The following is a 15443-nucleotide window of genomic DNA, read 5'->3' as shown; positions in this document are numbered from 1 at the left end:
GTATAACACTCGATTTTCCAGAAAAAATCATATAGTGGTACAGATGTACGACATCATACAATGTAACGAAAGAGTTCTGGGGCAGATAGAAGGACAGTCTGTTGTTAGACCATTAGATCCCAAAATCAATAGCCTTCTTCCTTGGACCTTGGACCAAGAAGAACCTATTTACCAAATGTCAAATCTCTAGAACCTTTCTATCCATAGTTTATTGCACAGACAGCCTACCACTATAATAAAGATTATTAAAACACTGATTATAACTAAATATTTTTGTCCTGATTTCATTAATATTACACATGGTATAATAATTTATTATAGGTGTTATATTTAATGTGTCTGTTATGAAATAATGAAGCCTGGAATATTATAAACACAATTAAAAACTTTATGCACAATATCAGCTAACAATAATATGCTATTTTTGAAAGTGTGAGACTGGGTACCAGAATGCTAAGGTATGCAAGCAGAATACTCAGTTTCAGGTGATTGGATTTCACATGTAATGAGGTATATAAACCACAATGCCCCGTGACCAGTGCGATTGATTTCAAACAAGTTTAATATCACTGCCGAGTGGTCACATGGACTGAAACTGATCGTAGTTCTATGATCAGACATCAAATTGTATCAGACTCCAATTCATCCACTGTACTCTATATTAGTATGAATCGTGATTTTCTTTTATTTCTCCTTGTTAACATCTAAATAGGCTCTCTAGTTTTTGAAACTGAAAGGACTTAACTTGATAGTTCACAAATTTAATGTAAAAATTTGTGGTTACGTTTCTGAAATAACATTCTAAAAAAAAAATGTAAACCTCTTTTTTAAAGAATTCAGAGACATACAAAAATATTACTTTGTTTCACAAACTAAAACTGATTCTCATAAATGAATAAATAATAATACTTACAAATGATAAATATTCATGACGTCTAAATTCATCCTATATGAATAATAAAAATAAAAACACATTACACATTTTGAAGTATTGGTGTGCATTAGTACAGATAAAATAACTTAAAAATTAAAATATAATAGAAAAAATAACAAAGTTATTCATTAATGTCCACTTATATTAACACATAGATAAAAAGATGAAAATAAAATAAATGTCATGGATAGGTGATATAATAGAGCACAGACACACAAATTCAAGAAGCAAAAACAAGATAATAAAGTAGTTGTTAACAAAAGCAGATATTTAAGCTTGATTCAACATGTAACCAGTTTCTGACAATTTTGTAGATTTTTAGATTCATCTTGACAGCTATCACAAATCAATTTTACAACGTATGGCATTTGCAAAGGTAAAATTCTGTCGTCTTTTAACAATACATCTGTAATTATCTCTATATAAAACAAAATTACACGGTTAGGCTTAAACTAAGTTGTGTGTGAAATGTATGCTGGTTCTTCCAGTCCTGGGATTGATCGATACTATTAGCTATATCCTCTGTAACTGTTAGCTTTATAAGATGAAATATTACGGCCAAAAAGCAAATCCAGGGAGAAAATTCAAGTGGAACAAATAGTCAAGTTGGTGATCAGTAATTGGGTTGGAAAACTGTTTTCAATTTCAATGTTATAGTCCTATAAGGAAAACGGAACAATTAAGCAATTTTGTAGTCAGACCCTATGCAAAACAGGTAGTAAAGAGAGGGTGAATTTTAACAGTATATTTAAGAATTATGATTTAAGAAAATTAATTTAATATACATCTCACACAAAAAAAGAGGGAAGTTTCATGGTGAAAACCATTTTCTACCCAACTACTCTAGTTGCCTGGATGGATTTTAACCAAAAATGGAAAACCATGTTAACTCAGGATGAGCCAAGGGAATGGAGTTCTAAGGCCAAAAATGGATTCTTTTTGATGCCAGGTGCTTCCAGATATCAGGAATTTATTGAGGCTGGGAGGTTCCACTAGAAGACTCTGGAGGCTTCTTCAGGTAAGAAATGTTCAGTGATCGGAAGGCTCCATTATTTTGAACTTTTAGACGCTGTCAACAGTCAGATGTCAGGAGCTTTTAGATATCAGAAGTTGCCATTGAGAGAAGATTACCAAAAACCAGAAACAGCCGCAGTACAGAAGCTCTAAGAGGCTGACATTTCGCACTTGCTGGGAGTTCCTTATATCCGGAGCTCCCACAAGCTGAGAACTCTCAGAGACCAGAGTCTTCTAGAGACCTATAAGTCAGAAGCTCTAAAATGAATAAATTTAGGTACCCCTTGGGTGATAATATCTAGTACAGGGGAACTTTAAATGGTTAGGTTGTTCCAGATATAGTGTAGTGTATCCTTTAGAGGCTTCAACAGTTGGTTCAGTGTCCGAAAATTTCAAAATGCCAGGTCTTATGAAATGAATTGGAAATCTTACCTAAAACTAGTAGCTAATGAACCAAAACAAAATGTATTGTATGAAAATGATGTTTTATTTTAATGAAATGTTAGTTGAGAAATTGAGATTTTTTGAAATTCAAACGTACATGTCATTTCCTTAAGCCTTATTTCTTATATGTATTGCAAAATATGCAAATTTTTATTTTCAACCATTTATGCAGGCCTGATTTCAAGACAACCCAAATTACACAAGTATAATCAAGTTGTATTAATATACACCATGCGTACTTATAATTTACGATTAACTCCTTGACTGCTGTAAATGTATATATCTGTTCCTACATACAGAGCCACCATTGTTACACACATAAATGTATCGAATTCAATGTCCGCTCTTTGTTCCCATTAAAAAATTGTAATTAAGGGCCATTTAGCATTCTTGTTACAAACTATTACATTCCCAACTCTTGTTCATTGGTGCTACTCCCAAACAAATCGTATTTTAATTTCCACACAAGATTTGGATTTCAATTCTGTTTAAAATTTGTTGAAAATATAATTGATCTCATTAGACTTGTGCTTTCCTATATTTCACCTATCGAGATGTTTTTATTTATAAAATGACAATTTTTATAACTATCATTAAAACATAATTATTTTACAGTTAGACGATTAGATTAACTATTAGGATCTTTTGTTTTATGGAAAACCTCACAGCATTACATTGGTAACAAAGCGGTCAAGAGTTAATATCAAAAACCCCAACAGACATGCTTAATTAGTCCACTGACCGAAGGAATATGGAAGGCAAGAAGATCTCAAGGAAGGACTCCTTGATGGGTACAAAGGGCAGCAACCCTGTGTAGAACAGTAGCAGCAAAGAGACCACCCGTCGCATCGAGAACAACAACCCAATGTTGGGGTTCTGAAATATAATCACATACATAAGTACTATTGAAGTTGCCTATCCACATAGCCAAAATTTAATACAAATATAAGCTTTGATACTACATGTGGTGAAAATCACAGATCGAGTATACAACATTGTAAATTTATTACTGTCTACAAATCTTACTCTAATATGCTTGAAAATAGACTCTTTCTAAATCTCAACACAGCTAAATATGTATTTCACTCAAAGCAACACACATAATTTTTTAAAAGGATGTTCAACACTTTTCCCATTACTGTTTAAGACCCAAATACCATTTCTATCACAGCCAATTTCAGTTTTGCAAACGAAAATTGTCACAAGGAATTAAATCGGACTATATTACAACTCTGGTTACTAAAACAATTTAGTGACTCTTTAAAGCAGATGTCTTCCTCAGAATTAATGAATCTACATTAATAATGTTTTGAAGGGAAAAAACAGAAGCTGAATACTGATTATGTTCACACAAAAAAACCCACAAAAACTGTTATAAAAATTAAACAGAACACAAATAAGTCAGCAGCATTTTATTAGGAGAATAGGGCTAAATTATCTGGAGAGATGTTGTAAGCACTTTAAAAATCTTCGCATATTGACTGTCTATGTATTATACATTTGTGAGGTGGCACACTACGCATTCGTGAAAGACCTGATTCGACCGAAAGTGGCCTGCGTAACAATAATAACGAGGCATACAAACCGTTCCAACCTATCAGCTCATCAAACTTCTCTACTTGCAAGAAAACCACTACACGTCATTATGAAAGTACTCAAGACTTCAGGGAAGAAACTGGTGCTGCACTAAAGAATAAACTGAAGAATCTCTTGATGGATAATTCTTTGGATCAATTTATTCAAATAACCTGGGCCTTATATACCTAAATTGTTATTGTGTTATAGTTTTATGCATAAACAAATAATTTTGTATTTTAACCATTGTATTTTTTGAATAAATTGCAATAAAGAATATTCTGATTTGTAAGATCATTCAGTTAAACAAAGAATCTAAACTGAAATGAACAATTGACAAAAATACTGATTATAGTGCAATAAAGTACAATATAAAATGTAAATATATATTTACAATGTTGATCCTCACAATACTAAATATAATAATGTTTATGCTGACCAGCATAGGTTAACACTGTATAAGCAAAGACAGGTAGGTTTATCAATATTTACCAAGAATAATAATTGAATCATTTTATACAGAGTGAGGCAGACCACCCATACAGTACGTATAGCGGCCAAACCAAACGAGGTAGATTATTCATAACAACTTAAACCCCCCTATTTCCACCCCAAAGAATTTGGAGAAATTATTTTTAAATCTCTAAAACTCCCCAAAAGGGTAGTTTTGGGGGGTAGGGGTGGTTTTTGGAAAATTTTCAAAAGTAAAGGTATGTCGAGTTATACCTCATTTTAATGGTATGTCTTCACAGATTATTTTGATGCAAAAAGTTTGAACCTATCTTGCCGCTTATGTACAGGGTACACCAAAACGTTAAAAAATCAGGTGTTTGTGGGTAAATTTATTGCAACTACCTGCACAAATTTAGAGAGACAATATTTTTATTCAAAACTAATGATGAGACGGCTTATCGAAAAATATCATCAAATGCCACCCTACCCCAAAATTTACACATTTGAAAAATACATAGAATTTTGAAATACTTAAGAGCCCCAATCTAAAAAAAAATCAAATAGCAACCTAGGTTGTGTTGCACATAATTAGAAAGGTCTTTAAAAAATAAACATTTTTTACATTTAAAGTTTGTCTCTATCTACAATGGTCTCAAAACTGTAGTACAAAATAGAGTTTTTAATAATTTTACTCAATGTATTTATTATAAAAGTCAGTGCAATGTACAAGTAAAAAAAATTCCAACAGTTAACTTGTCTCTTATGTTTATGATTAAAAAAAATACTGTAGCCAATTTTTAAAAGAGTCTTTTAAAATTTAAAAAGGTATTGGAAGACTGTAAACTACAATGTCTTACGATAAGTGCTGAGTTCTCTCATGAAACAGGAAAATTACCCAGTTATTAAATTAGTACATTTTGAATTATAAAAAGTTTTACACTTAAATTACACAAAATTTATAGGAGAAAACCTGTTGTTATTTAATCATTGATGTGAGTGCCATGGAAGGAAGGAGTATTCTGTCATTATTAAAAAAGATAAACACTTCAAAGTGGTTTTGAAAACAAATCTACCATGTTACAGCAGCATCATGGTAAATTATCAATATGACAATTATCAAACTAAAACCAACAATAACCTAGTAACTGACCTCATAAAGAGTTAACACCGGTGCTCAAACTGCAACCCATTGTTTTCCAGACAGAGTTCAATCCTTGAGGTGAAGCTATCTACAGCTCTCATTATCTCTTCTCTACTGATAGTGTTTATAGCCTCCCTGACCCGCTGCATCATGTTCTCTTTAGTTGTTGGTCTTGATTTATACACTAGGTCTTTTAGTCTATCCCACAAGTAAAAGTCCATAAACGTTAAATCAGGAGATCTCGCTGGAGTTCACAGGGCCGCCTCTTCCAATCCATCTGTCAGAGTATTGCTCATTTAGAATTAATCGAGAATCTTCGGCGTAGTGCAAGTGACCAATGAGAAAGTTGATATAACTACTCGGTCTAGGCGATCGTCAAAGAAGAATGGCCCTACAATTTTGTCACCGATAATACCGCACCAGGTATTTAGGATGTACCTTTGGTTGTCCACTTCTCGCATCCAGTGTGGGTTTTCAAACGCCCAGTATCTCATATTGTGATGGGGGCGTTCACTTCTCCATTACTCCTAAACGTAGCCTCGTCACACCACAGAATGTTACGGTAAAAGTTTTGATTTTGTTGTAGTTTTTCTCGAGCCCACAAACAAAAGTTCATTCTGTGAAGGTAGTCATCTCCATGTTTTTGATGTAATGACATCCTATATGGGTGCATTTTATGATCGTGAACGATTTTTAAAACAGATTTTTGACTCATACCAGAATCAAGAGCTACTCTTCGTGTAGAATCATGCGGATTCAGTTCAAAGGCTGCCAAAACTTCGGGTGCCTTATCACTTCTCACGGGTCTAGCGAGTTCCTTTCCTTTGTTGTGGTCAGGTTGAACATGACCTGTTTCACGAACTTGACTAGCAAGTCTTTGAAAAACGTTCCTGGAGTGATATTCGCGGTCTGGGTAACGTTGGGCATGAAGAAGAGCGGCAGCTAAGTAATTTTGGAAACATTCCCCTAACACCATAAGCATCTGGAATGCCTCCTTATGTGAGAACGGCATTTTAGAACAAACAAAACTTACACTACATACTTTAAAAAAATGTAAATTAATATTTATCTCAAACCACGTGGTCACAAGAACAACTGAATAACAGAGATTAAATAAGAGACTAAGGAATTGTAAAGGAAACAGGGTTTTTCCGGACATTTGCCATCGTTCAGTGAAACAAGAAATCAGTAACACTACGTTTCAAGATCTGCAATCTGGTCTCTTCTTCAGGTAAAGAACTAACCTAATACATAATAATTACAAACTAGGTTAAAATAAACAAATCTTACCAAAGCGTTGTGGCACGCTTAGGTTAGGTTTATTTTAACCTAGTTTGTAATTATGTATTAGGTTAGTTCTTTACCTGAAGAAGAGATCAGATTGCAGATCTCGAAACGTAGAGTTACTGATTTCTTGTTTCACTGAACAATGGCAAATGTCCGAAAAAAATCCTGTTTCCTTCACAATCCTTCCATCGTCAAAAATAACCTTCAAACAAAGGAATTGGTTCCAAAGTTCTTCTAGGGGCAACTCGTGTATTTGGGATTGTTAAAACATGAACACCACGGTTAGATTGCTTTTGAAACACGTGTTACACTGATAGAAATCCTGATGTGTTTTTTACTACATTATTTAAAAACATCAACTTAAAAGTCCAACTTGATTTCCATTTGTTTCATTGGGTTTTGATATTAATACAAACTAACTTAGTAAAATTATTAAAAAATCTATATTTTTACTACAGTTTAGAGACAAACTTTAAATGTAGAAAATGTTTATTTTTTCAAAACCTTTCTAATTATGTACAACACAACCTAGGTTGCTATTTGATTTTTTTTAGATTGGGGCTGTTAAGTATTTCAAAATTCTATGCATTTTTAACCCTTTGAGTGCCAAGTATTTATTGAGTGGGTATACTGAAAAGTGCCAGGTATTTTTCTAGTGGGTGTACCTAAAAGTGCCAGCCCTTTTTTAGGCATTTTGCAAGGTTTTAGTAAAAAATTCACAGTTCGATTATTTAATAAGCTATCAACATGATTCTTTTTTCATTTTTCTCTGAAAACTCTGTTTAATTAACATAAAATAACAAAGTTACCATAACACTAAATTTAGGAATACCTAAAAAAATTCAAAAATATTTTTTAATTTAATTTTTCAACCAAATTATTATGACCAAAAAGATTCATATCACTGGAAAGTGTATACAATTGTCTGTAAATCTTGAAAAATTTATATTATTATCTTCAATAATGAGTAAGTTATACAACTCTTAAGAAACTATTGTCACATTGTTTCTGGTAGCTATGGCAACCAAAAATGTTTATATGTGAGTTTCATAATTTAAAGTTTGATCGGAAGTGTACTATAACAATTTATTTTGAAAAGAACGATTCTTCACAAACATTTCAATATGATATTATTTTAAAATATTAAAGGTTACAATTTTTAGTGACTTTTTTCCAAACATCCGGTAAAATCGGACGTCGGCAATTTTCGGCCAAACTGTTGTCGTCCGGTAAAATCGGACGTTGGCACTTTTCGGCCAACTTTTGTCGTCCGGTAAAATCGGACGTTAGCACTCAAAGGGTTAAAAAAGGTAAATTTTGGGGTAGGGTGGCATTTGATGATATTTTTCGATAAGCCGTCTCATCATTAGTTTTGAATAAAAATATCGTCTCTCTACATTTGTGCAGGTAGTTGCAATAAATTTACCCACAAACACCTGATTTTTTAACGTTTTGGTGTACAACTGTACATAAGCGGCAAGATAGGTTCAAACTTTTTGCATCAAAATAATCAGTGAAGAAATACCTTTAAAATGAGGTATAACTCAACATACCTTTACTTTTGAAAATTTTCCGAAAACCACCCCTACCCCCCAAAACTACCATTTTGGGGAGTTTTAGAGATTTAAAAATAATTTCTCCAAATTCTTTGGGGTGGAAATAGGGGGGTTTAAGTTTTTACGAATAATCTACCTTGTTTGGTTTGGCCGCTATACGTACTGTACGGGTGGTCTGCCTCACCTCTATATAATATTATAACAGCAGACTATTTTGCTTTTTGGCAAAACATTTTACAACATTTTGGAAGAAAATAATCAATTATTATTACTCCCCAGTTTACAGAAACATATTTTTTTAATGTAACAAGTTCCACATCACATTGGATATAGAAACATATCAGGTATTCCTAGCTCTTCAATGATCCATTGATTCTACAACGATACGTTACCTGTGCGTAACACTTGGTGGTGACTTTATTGCTGAAGTTGCCCCACACAGTGAGGTGCTCCCTGTCGTAACGCCTCACTAGAGAATCCACCTCCTCTATCAACCGGCTGTCATTCACTTTGATATCAATGTTGATCGGAATCTTGGGGAATTCCCGAAACACATCGCTGAGCAGTGGTATCCTACGCTCCTCTTCATTCCCGGAACCTTTGTAGGGTTCTCCTGGGAACAACCGTACATTACACCATAAATTTTTGTGCCAAAGTTGTATAAACTCCATTCTTAAAAGATTATATAGCAGACACAGCAAACCTGCATTATTAACATCTAAATCTTACAATATTCAAAATACCTCCATGCTTTGGAAGCCTGAATGGGTTGGTAAAAGGCTTGCAGTGAAGAGAAATAACAGGATACTTCCCATCCTTTATATACTTCCATATAAAACATATTTCTACACATTTTTTTCCCAACTTTCATCTTTATTAATGTCAATAAGGTGCATGATAAATCATTTCATATAGTAGGTTACCTGGGTCAAAGTCTATCGGAATGGTCTGCTGCAGAGGAGGCAAGTCCTTGTAGTCCAAATCAGCGATCTTCTTGTTGACGCCGGTGGCTCGCAGTAGACTGTGATCATGGGAGACGACCACCTGATTATCTCTAGTCAGGTGACAGTCCAACTCTAACATGTCAGTTCCAAGAGCTACCGCCCTGTTACACACACATCACTCAAGTTAAGGGAAGAGACAAATGTTTCTACAGTTCAAAAGCACTCAGACATACTGAATTCTGTGCAGTTCGTTTTGGATAGACTTGATATATCAAGTACAGTGCAGCAATTAAGAAGGGCAATGTAGGAATAATGCAAGCAGTATAGTAAAAGTTTCTAGGTAGGATAAATAAAAATGCAAATCTCTAGGATATATGTATGCAATGTGTAGAAATGGGAAGTTAAGTCAGAAAAGCGAATGGTGACAATTGCATAAAATAAAACAGCAGAGATGATGTCAAAAAACTTAAATAGCCAACAAGCAAGTTGAATAAAGCTAAATCATCAATTTTTTATTGTTTTTAAAAATTAAAGGCTAATTTATTTTACCTTAAATCTTTTATGTTTCATGTTACTGTTTAATTAATTGAGGCATGTAAATATTTTATATATTCCTTAATAAATGTACGTAATGAGTTGGTATTTAAATATTTAGGAGAACTTGTTTTGCCTCTAAACAGTAAATTTAGTTTTAATTCAATCTATACAAATTAATATTAGGAGTATGAAAAAAATAATAAATAATTCTTTGTTGCATTTCAGTAAAATTGCAAGTACTTTGGATTGCATTGTTCTTAGTGAGATATGGGTGGATGATAATCAATTTGATTTATACAGAATTCCAGGATTTAAGCCTTTTACATATTGTAATAACACAGATAGAACAGAACGAGTATTATATGTTATGATTGATATAGATGCTACACCATTTAATGTAATTAAGATGACATCTGCAGATTCGTTATTATTAAATAGTAGACTTAAAAATTACTATTTCAAAGTATTTCGGCTGCACAGACCACTGCAAGAAATTTTTGAAAAATGTTTTTTTGAAGATTTGACAAGCTATGTTTATGAATATCACACAGTAATATGATATAAGATTTTTTAATAAAATCTTGTTGACATTCTAAATCCTGCAGGAAGAGTATTTTCTTAGATGAGATCTTGGCAATTTCCGACAACTAGCATCACCCTCTCACCAAATCCTCCATAAACTGAACTAGCACTAATGAAAATATTGAGAAACGCTTTGCAAAATGTTTTTCATGCTGGCCTTTCAGATAATATTGCCCAGGATTGTAGTGTGTAGGATGTGTGTGAGTTTCTCAGAAACTCGAGAGTAATCCACCCAGAATTGGTGGCTGTCCCAGAAGGAAAAATCTACAAGAGCTCAAAATGTTTACTTGGTGGAGAACATTGGTCAAATACTTCACAAGCTGGAGAATCTTGATGTAGTTTTTGAAAGACTAAGCTACATAGTAAGACTCATCATGGATGCAGCATCCTCACAGAGGAATATTAGAAATCAATCTAAATTCTTTGCTGACACTGAGGCTAACAGATTAAAAGATTTTTACTTCAAGAATACAATGACAGGAGCTGTAAACGGTAAAGAAGAATCATTGAGATGTAAGAAAATCTATATGACCTAAGTTTGAAATTCCTAAACACGAGCAGCATCAAATCATATTATCCATGCCAACAATAAATCCTAGGATATGTGGGAAGTTATAAATACAATATGGTAAAAAAAAACTTCAATTGAGGAGATAAAGGTTAAATTTGGTGGGAAAATAATTTCAACTGAATTGTAATAGCTGAAAAACTTAACTCACACTTTGTGCTCATTGCTGAACATTTTTAAACAAATAACATAAATATGAAAACTACTCTGCTATCAATTGTTTGTTGTATCAATTGAAAAATGTACAAATACAACCTGTAACATATTTTGACAGATACATATGTATGATATACAAAGCAGGCGTATGTGTATGTGTACATAGTAAAGCAAGATCAACCTCCCCTTTTTTAACCCTGGATTACTAACCCATTGTAAATTTGACGACACACCATTTTCGAAATGCTCTAACTGGGAAAATTCCCCCGAATCCTTACCCCTCCACAGTACCTTCTTCTCCCCGGCCATAGACCACAGTACTGGCCTGACAGCCGTATAGTTCAGTAGGAAGTTTCGTTTTAAGGCTGTGCGTCGTAAATTTTACGAACAGTTAGTAATTGCGTGACTGTTTTAATTTTAACCCGCCGATGGCCATTATGTATTTTTTTTTTTAATTATGAACATATGCTTCGTTAATTCATATGTTATATATTGTTTGAACTGCTTCGCACAAAGAAGGAATCCTAAGAACCGTAAGTCATTCATGAAAGAACTCTCAATGGAATTGACACACCCTCACATGCAAACTCGCTTGCAAAATGCCTCACTTCAGAGAAACTTACGAGCGATGATCTGTGACAATCTGAATCTGAGAATACCTCCTACTGCCAATCGTCAACCAACCGCAGGAGCAAGAAAGATCTGTTCCTTCTGTCCATCAGCAAAGAGACGAATGACGACCTCCTACTGGAGCTGTTGTCACAGTGCAATGTGTGGTGAACACAGAGCAATGTGTTGTGTGCGATGTGATGAAAGTTAAAACAAAAATTCAAAATAAAAAGTTACAATTTAATTTATTTTTAAACAGTACCAATTCAGTTACTTGAAAATTTCAGTTTTAAAATTATACATTTTCATTGATCCACCTAAACGTGTTTCATCAAGTGAGTAAGATTTTTAGCAATAGCAGTTCATTTTATGTATGTTATACTATACAAAAATGTATTTCTACAATAAAATACAAGTTTTTTAAATCCGTTTTTATTATTTCTCCTGAAACGTATCCTATTGCTATGAAAAATAAACATATGTTGCAAAAATATTTAATCTATATATATAAAAATGAAACTGTTCGTGTGTAACAGCATCACTCACAAACGGCTGGACGGATTCGCCTAATTTTTGTTTTAATTTGTTCGTCTTGATCTGTAGAAGGTTATAGGATACTTTTTATCCCTTTCCCGATTCAGGATTCCGCCCCACTGGTTACAGAAATACCCGTAAGAAATTCATTGCAGCAAACATATGTTATTAAGTGAAAGAGTCTTTTCAAATTTTTAATCAGCTGTTCTTTGTAAACATATATAATGCGACAAAAAATTGTTGTTATTTTTGACAGTAACTAAGTAAACATAAATATTTTTGACGTTTCTATGTAAACAAACATTTTTTGACATTTACAACGTGTCACGCATTAAAATAAACAAAAAACTTTTATAATAGATTTTATGATATGCTACGATGTATTAGTAGAGCAATAAATTAATTGGAAAAACGTATAATAAAATTAGTATTTCTTTTCGATGCTTGATTGATGTAGCCCTCTCTACTGCCACGCGAGCGGAGCCGCGGGTTTAGGCTAGTTTATAAATAAGAATTAGTTTGGATGAAGCTACAATAAAAAATTCGACTAAGGGTACATAAGTCAAGTAATCTTCTAACGCTCTTTAAATAAAAAAATAAGCATTAATATTTTTAAAAAATAAATAAATAAAAAGTCGTCATAAAAATGACGAACGCTTAGTAACTACGTAACAATGAACTAGGGTTAGTAATCCAGGTTAATATGAAAGTAAAACCAAAATGCTAATTAAGACTTTTTAATTGCTTTTTTCGTTTAAAATGGAGAGTGACTCAGGGGGGTGTGACTCAACATTTTCAAATAGGAACCCATTAAATCAAATAATAAAAAACTAAACTCAACCTTATACAAAATAGAGACTGTTCAATTTTGTATGTTGGATTAAAAAATCAACAACCGTCAGTTTCTAAACATATCTTATAGATTGGTTTATTCTTTTGCTCATGACATTGACATGTTATCACCTTTAACATTTTTCATTTTCGCCAATGTGTTCCACCATTTTGGATTGATTATATTTATGATTTATAGCTGTTACAGTTGTGTCCTATAACCATTAGAGCCATGATTTATCTTATGAATCATGATTCAGTGTTTGTAGATAAGATTACAGTTGAAAGAATTACCTTTCTTATGAAATATAAGCAACTTGTGAAATTCAATTTACGAAATGAACTGCCCATTATTTATTACTGAGAACAGTTGTAAATTACTAATGTGATCTACTGTTAAAATCTGTGATTAGTTCTAAACTGACTGTGGTGGCTTAGTTTTCTTCATTACTATTGCATTTTTTTAAGATAATACAATAAAACTTGGATTTTTCAACGTTTAGTCCATTCATTTTATAATTCCCCCTCACCACAAAATTCTTAAATAAGACAAAATATATAAATATTTATGTAATTCAAGAAATTTTTATTTATTAATAATGTATTCTGCACTCCAGTCTAAGTGAAATTATGTAGAACTTAATCCATACCTCTAGATATATTTTCATTTAATACGAAAATTATTTGTTAAACATACACTATATAATTCAAATATTCCTACCACTGCATAAAAATAGCTATTCTTTTTATATACAAAAGAGATTAACATGTTATATAAAATAATCAATTTGTGACATTTTTCAGGTATTATTCAAAATCCAAATTTATTTTCTACATATAATTTTTTATTTTACAAATACAGTCATTAGAAATATTGATTATAAGCTTATTCATCAAAGATAGCTGAAATAGTAGTAATTGACAAAGGACTACAAAATCATGGATTTCTAGACATGTTTAGTTGCAAGCACAAATCAAATGAATATAATAGTGGTTAATTATTTTTGAACTAAAACGTTTTAAAGGAAAGCTTTTAAAATTTTGTACACAATACGGTATATGTTTGCAAAAATAATTTTGCAAAAATCGTGCATCATTGTTTTATATTTTTGAAATGAATATATTTCAATAGTTGTTTTCTTTTAGCTCTTCTAGAATAGTAAAATGGAAATAATGTATAGTTATTATTATATAACTTTAAAAATCCTAGATTGATATTTATAAATAATAGCCTATGATAGTGACAGCTGTAATTGTAATAGTGATATTTTTTTTATAACTATACTTGATGTGTAAGCCATAAACACATCACTTTTTTTAGTGCATTAGATGATTCTCCTTATATATGTATGAATATATATATATACTAGCAGTTGCCCGTGGCTTCGCACGCAATTTCCTGTTGAAAACCAGTACACTATATTCACGTATTCTTTTTCTATCACATTCTAAACACTCCTGAGATAATTGATAGTCATTCCTTCCTGAGCCTCTTGGGTGCATTATGAAGGTATGTACCGTATTTCCTGCCTCTATCTTTCGTGGCTGTTGCTAGGTGTTGATAAGTTATTCAGTACAATTAATTTATATGGATGAATATTGATAAACTAATTTGGTTATACAGAATCAAATTCGGTATGTTAAAATAATTTTCTGTCTAAGATATTTCCAGTATTGTTGTGGAGTTTGCCTTGTGCTCCAATCAAGAAAATGTATCAACGAAAACCAATTTCAATCATAAAGCGTCTTCTTTCGGCTCTTTTCATTTACCTTTGATCTAACCAAACTCGATTACCTTATGTGCAAACACTCATGCACAGTTTTGTACAATTAGGTGGTTTTTATATTAGCGTTTAATAGTATTTTCATTGCATTCGATGATTTATTGATCATAGGTGCAATATAAATTTAAAATTAGGTAATAATTTTGTCTATGCAATCTGCATTACACTACTGATCAAGCACTTTACAATAATAATTTTCTAAATTTTAAATGTAAACAAATGTTTCTGCCTCTTTGTTGAACTTCAGCTGAAAGTATTAACAGCTGTTAATAATCAGTACACCTTGTATTACGTGCCGTAGCGCAGTCTGCCGGATCTTTGAAACATTCCAAAATCAACAACTACTTAGAAATTAAAAATTAATTACAAAAACATTTTCCAGTGGACTAAATTGTGAATCTAAACCATTCTAAAATCCCCTTCAACACACACACACAAAATTTAATCAAAATCGGTCTATTCGTTTAGGAGGAGTTCAGTCACATACACACGAA

The 15443-nt window shown here is 32.5% G+C and overlaps 1 protein-coding gene across 2 annotated transcripts in view; it reads right to left on the bottom strand.

Annotated features, from left to right (window-relative positions):
- LOC124367757 (lysophospholipase D GDPD1-like) overlaps window positions 1-15443 on the bottom strand; it is a 47892-nt gene that overhangs the window by 13422 nt on the left and 19027 nt on the right. The window contains exons 3-6 of one of the 2 annotated variants that reach the window (XM_046824846.1): window positions 9328-9509; window positions 8797-9017; window positions 3135-3268; window positions 914-946 (exon numbers count right to left, since the gene is read on the bottom strand). In XM_046824846.1, coding sequence (XP_046680802.1) covers window positions 914-946; window positions 3135-3268; window positions 8797-9017; window positions 9328-9509 — 570 coding nt within the window. The remainder of the gene's footprint in view (window positions 1-913; window positions 947-3134; window positions 3269-8796; window positions 9018-9327; window positions 9510-15443) is intronic. The other variant, XM_046824847.1, reaches the window with a different exon arrangement.

This window comes from Homalodisca vitripennis, chromosome 8 (genome assembly GCF_021130785.1).
Source record: "Homalodisca vitripennis isolate AUS2020 chromosome 8, UT_GWSS_2.1, whole genome shotgun sequence".
NCBI classification, from domain to species: Eukaryota; Metazoa; Arthropoda; class Insecta; order Hemiptera; family Cicadellidae; genus Homalodisca; species Homalodisca vitripennis.
The sequence above is the reverse complement of the archived record's forward strand: the minus strand, read 5'-3'. Positions and strand labels throughout refer to the sequence as shown.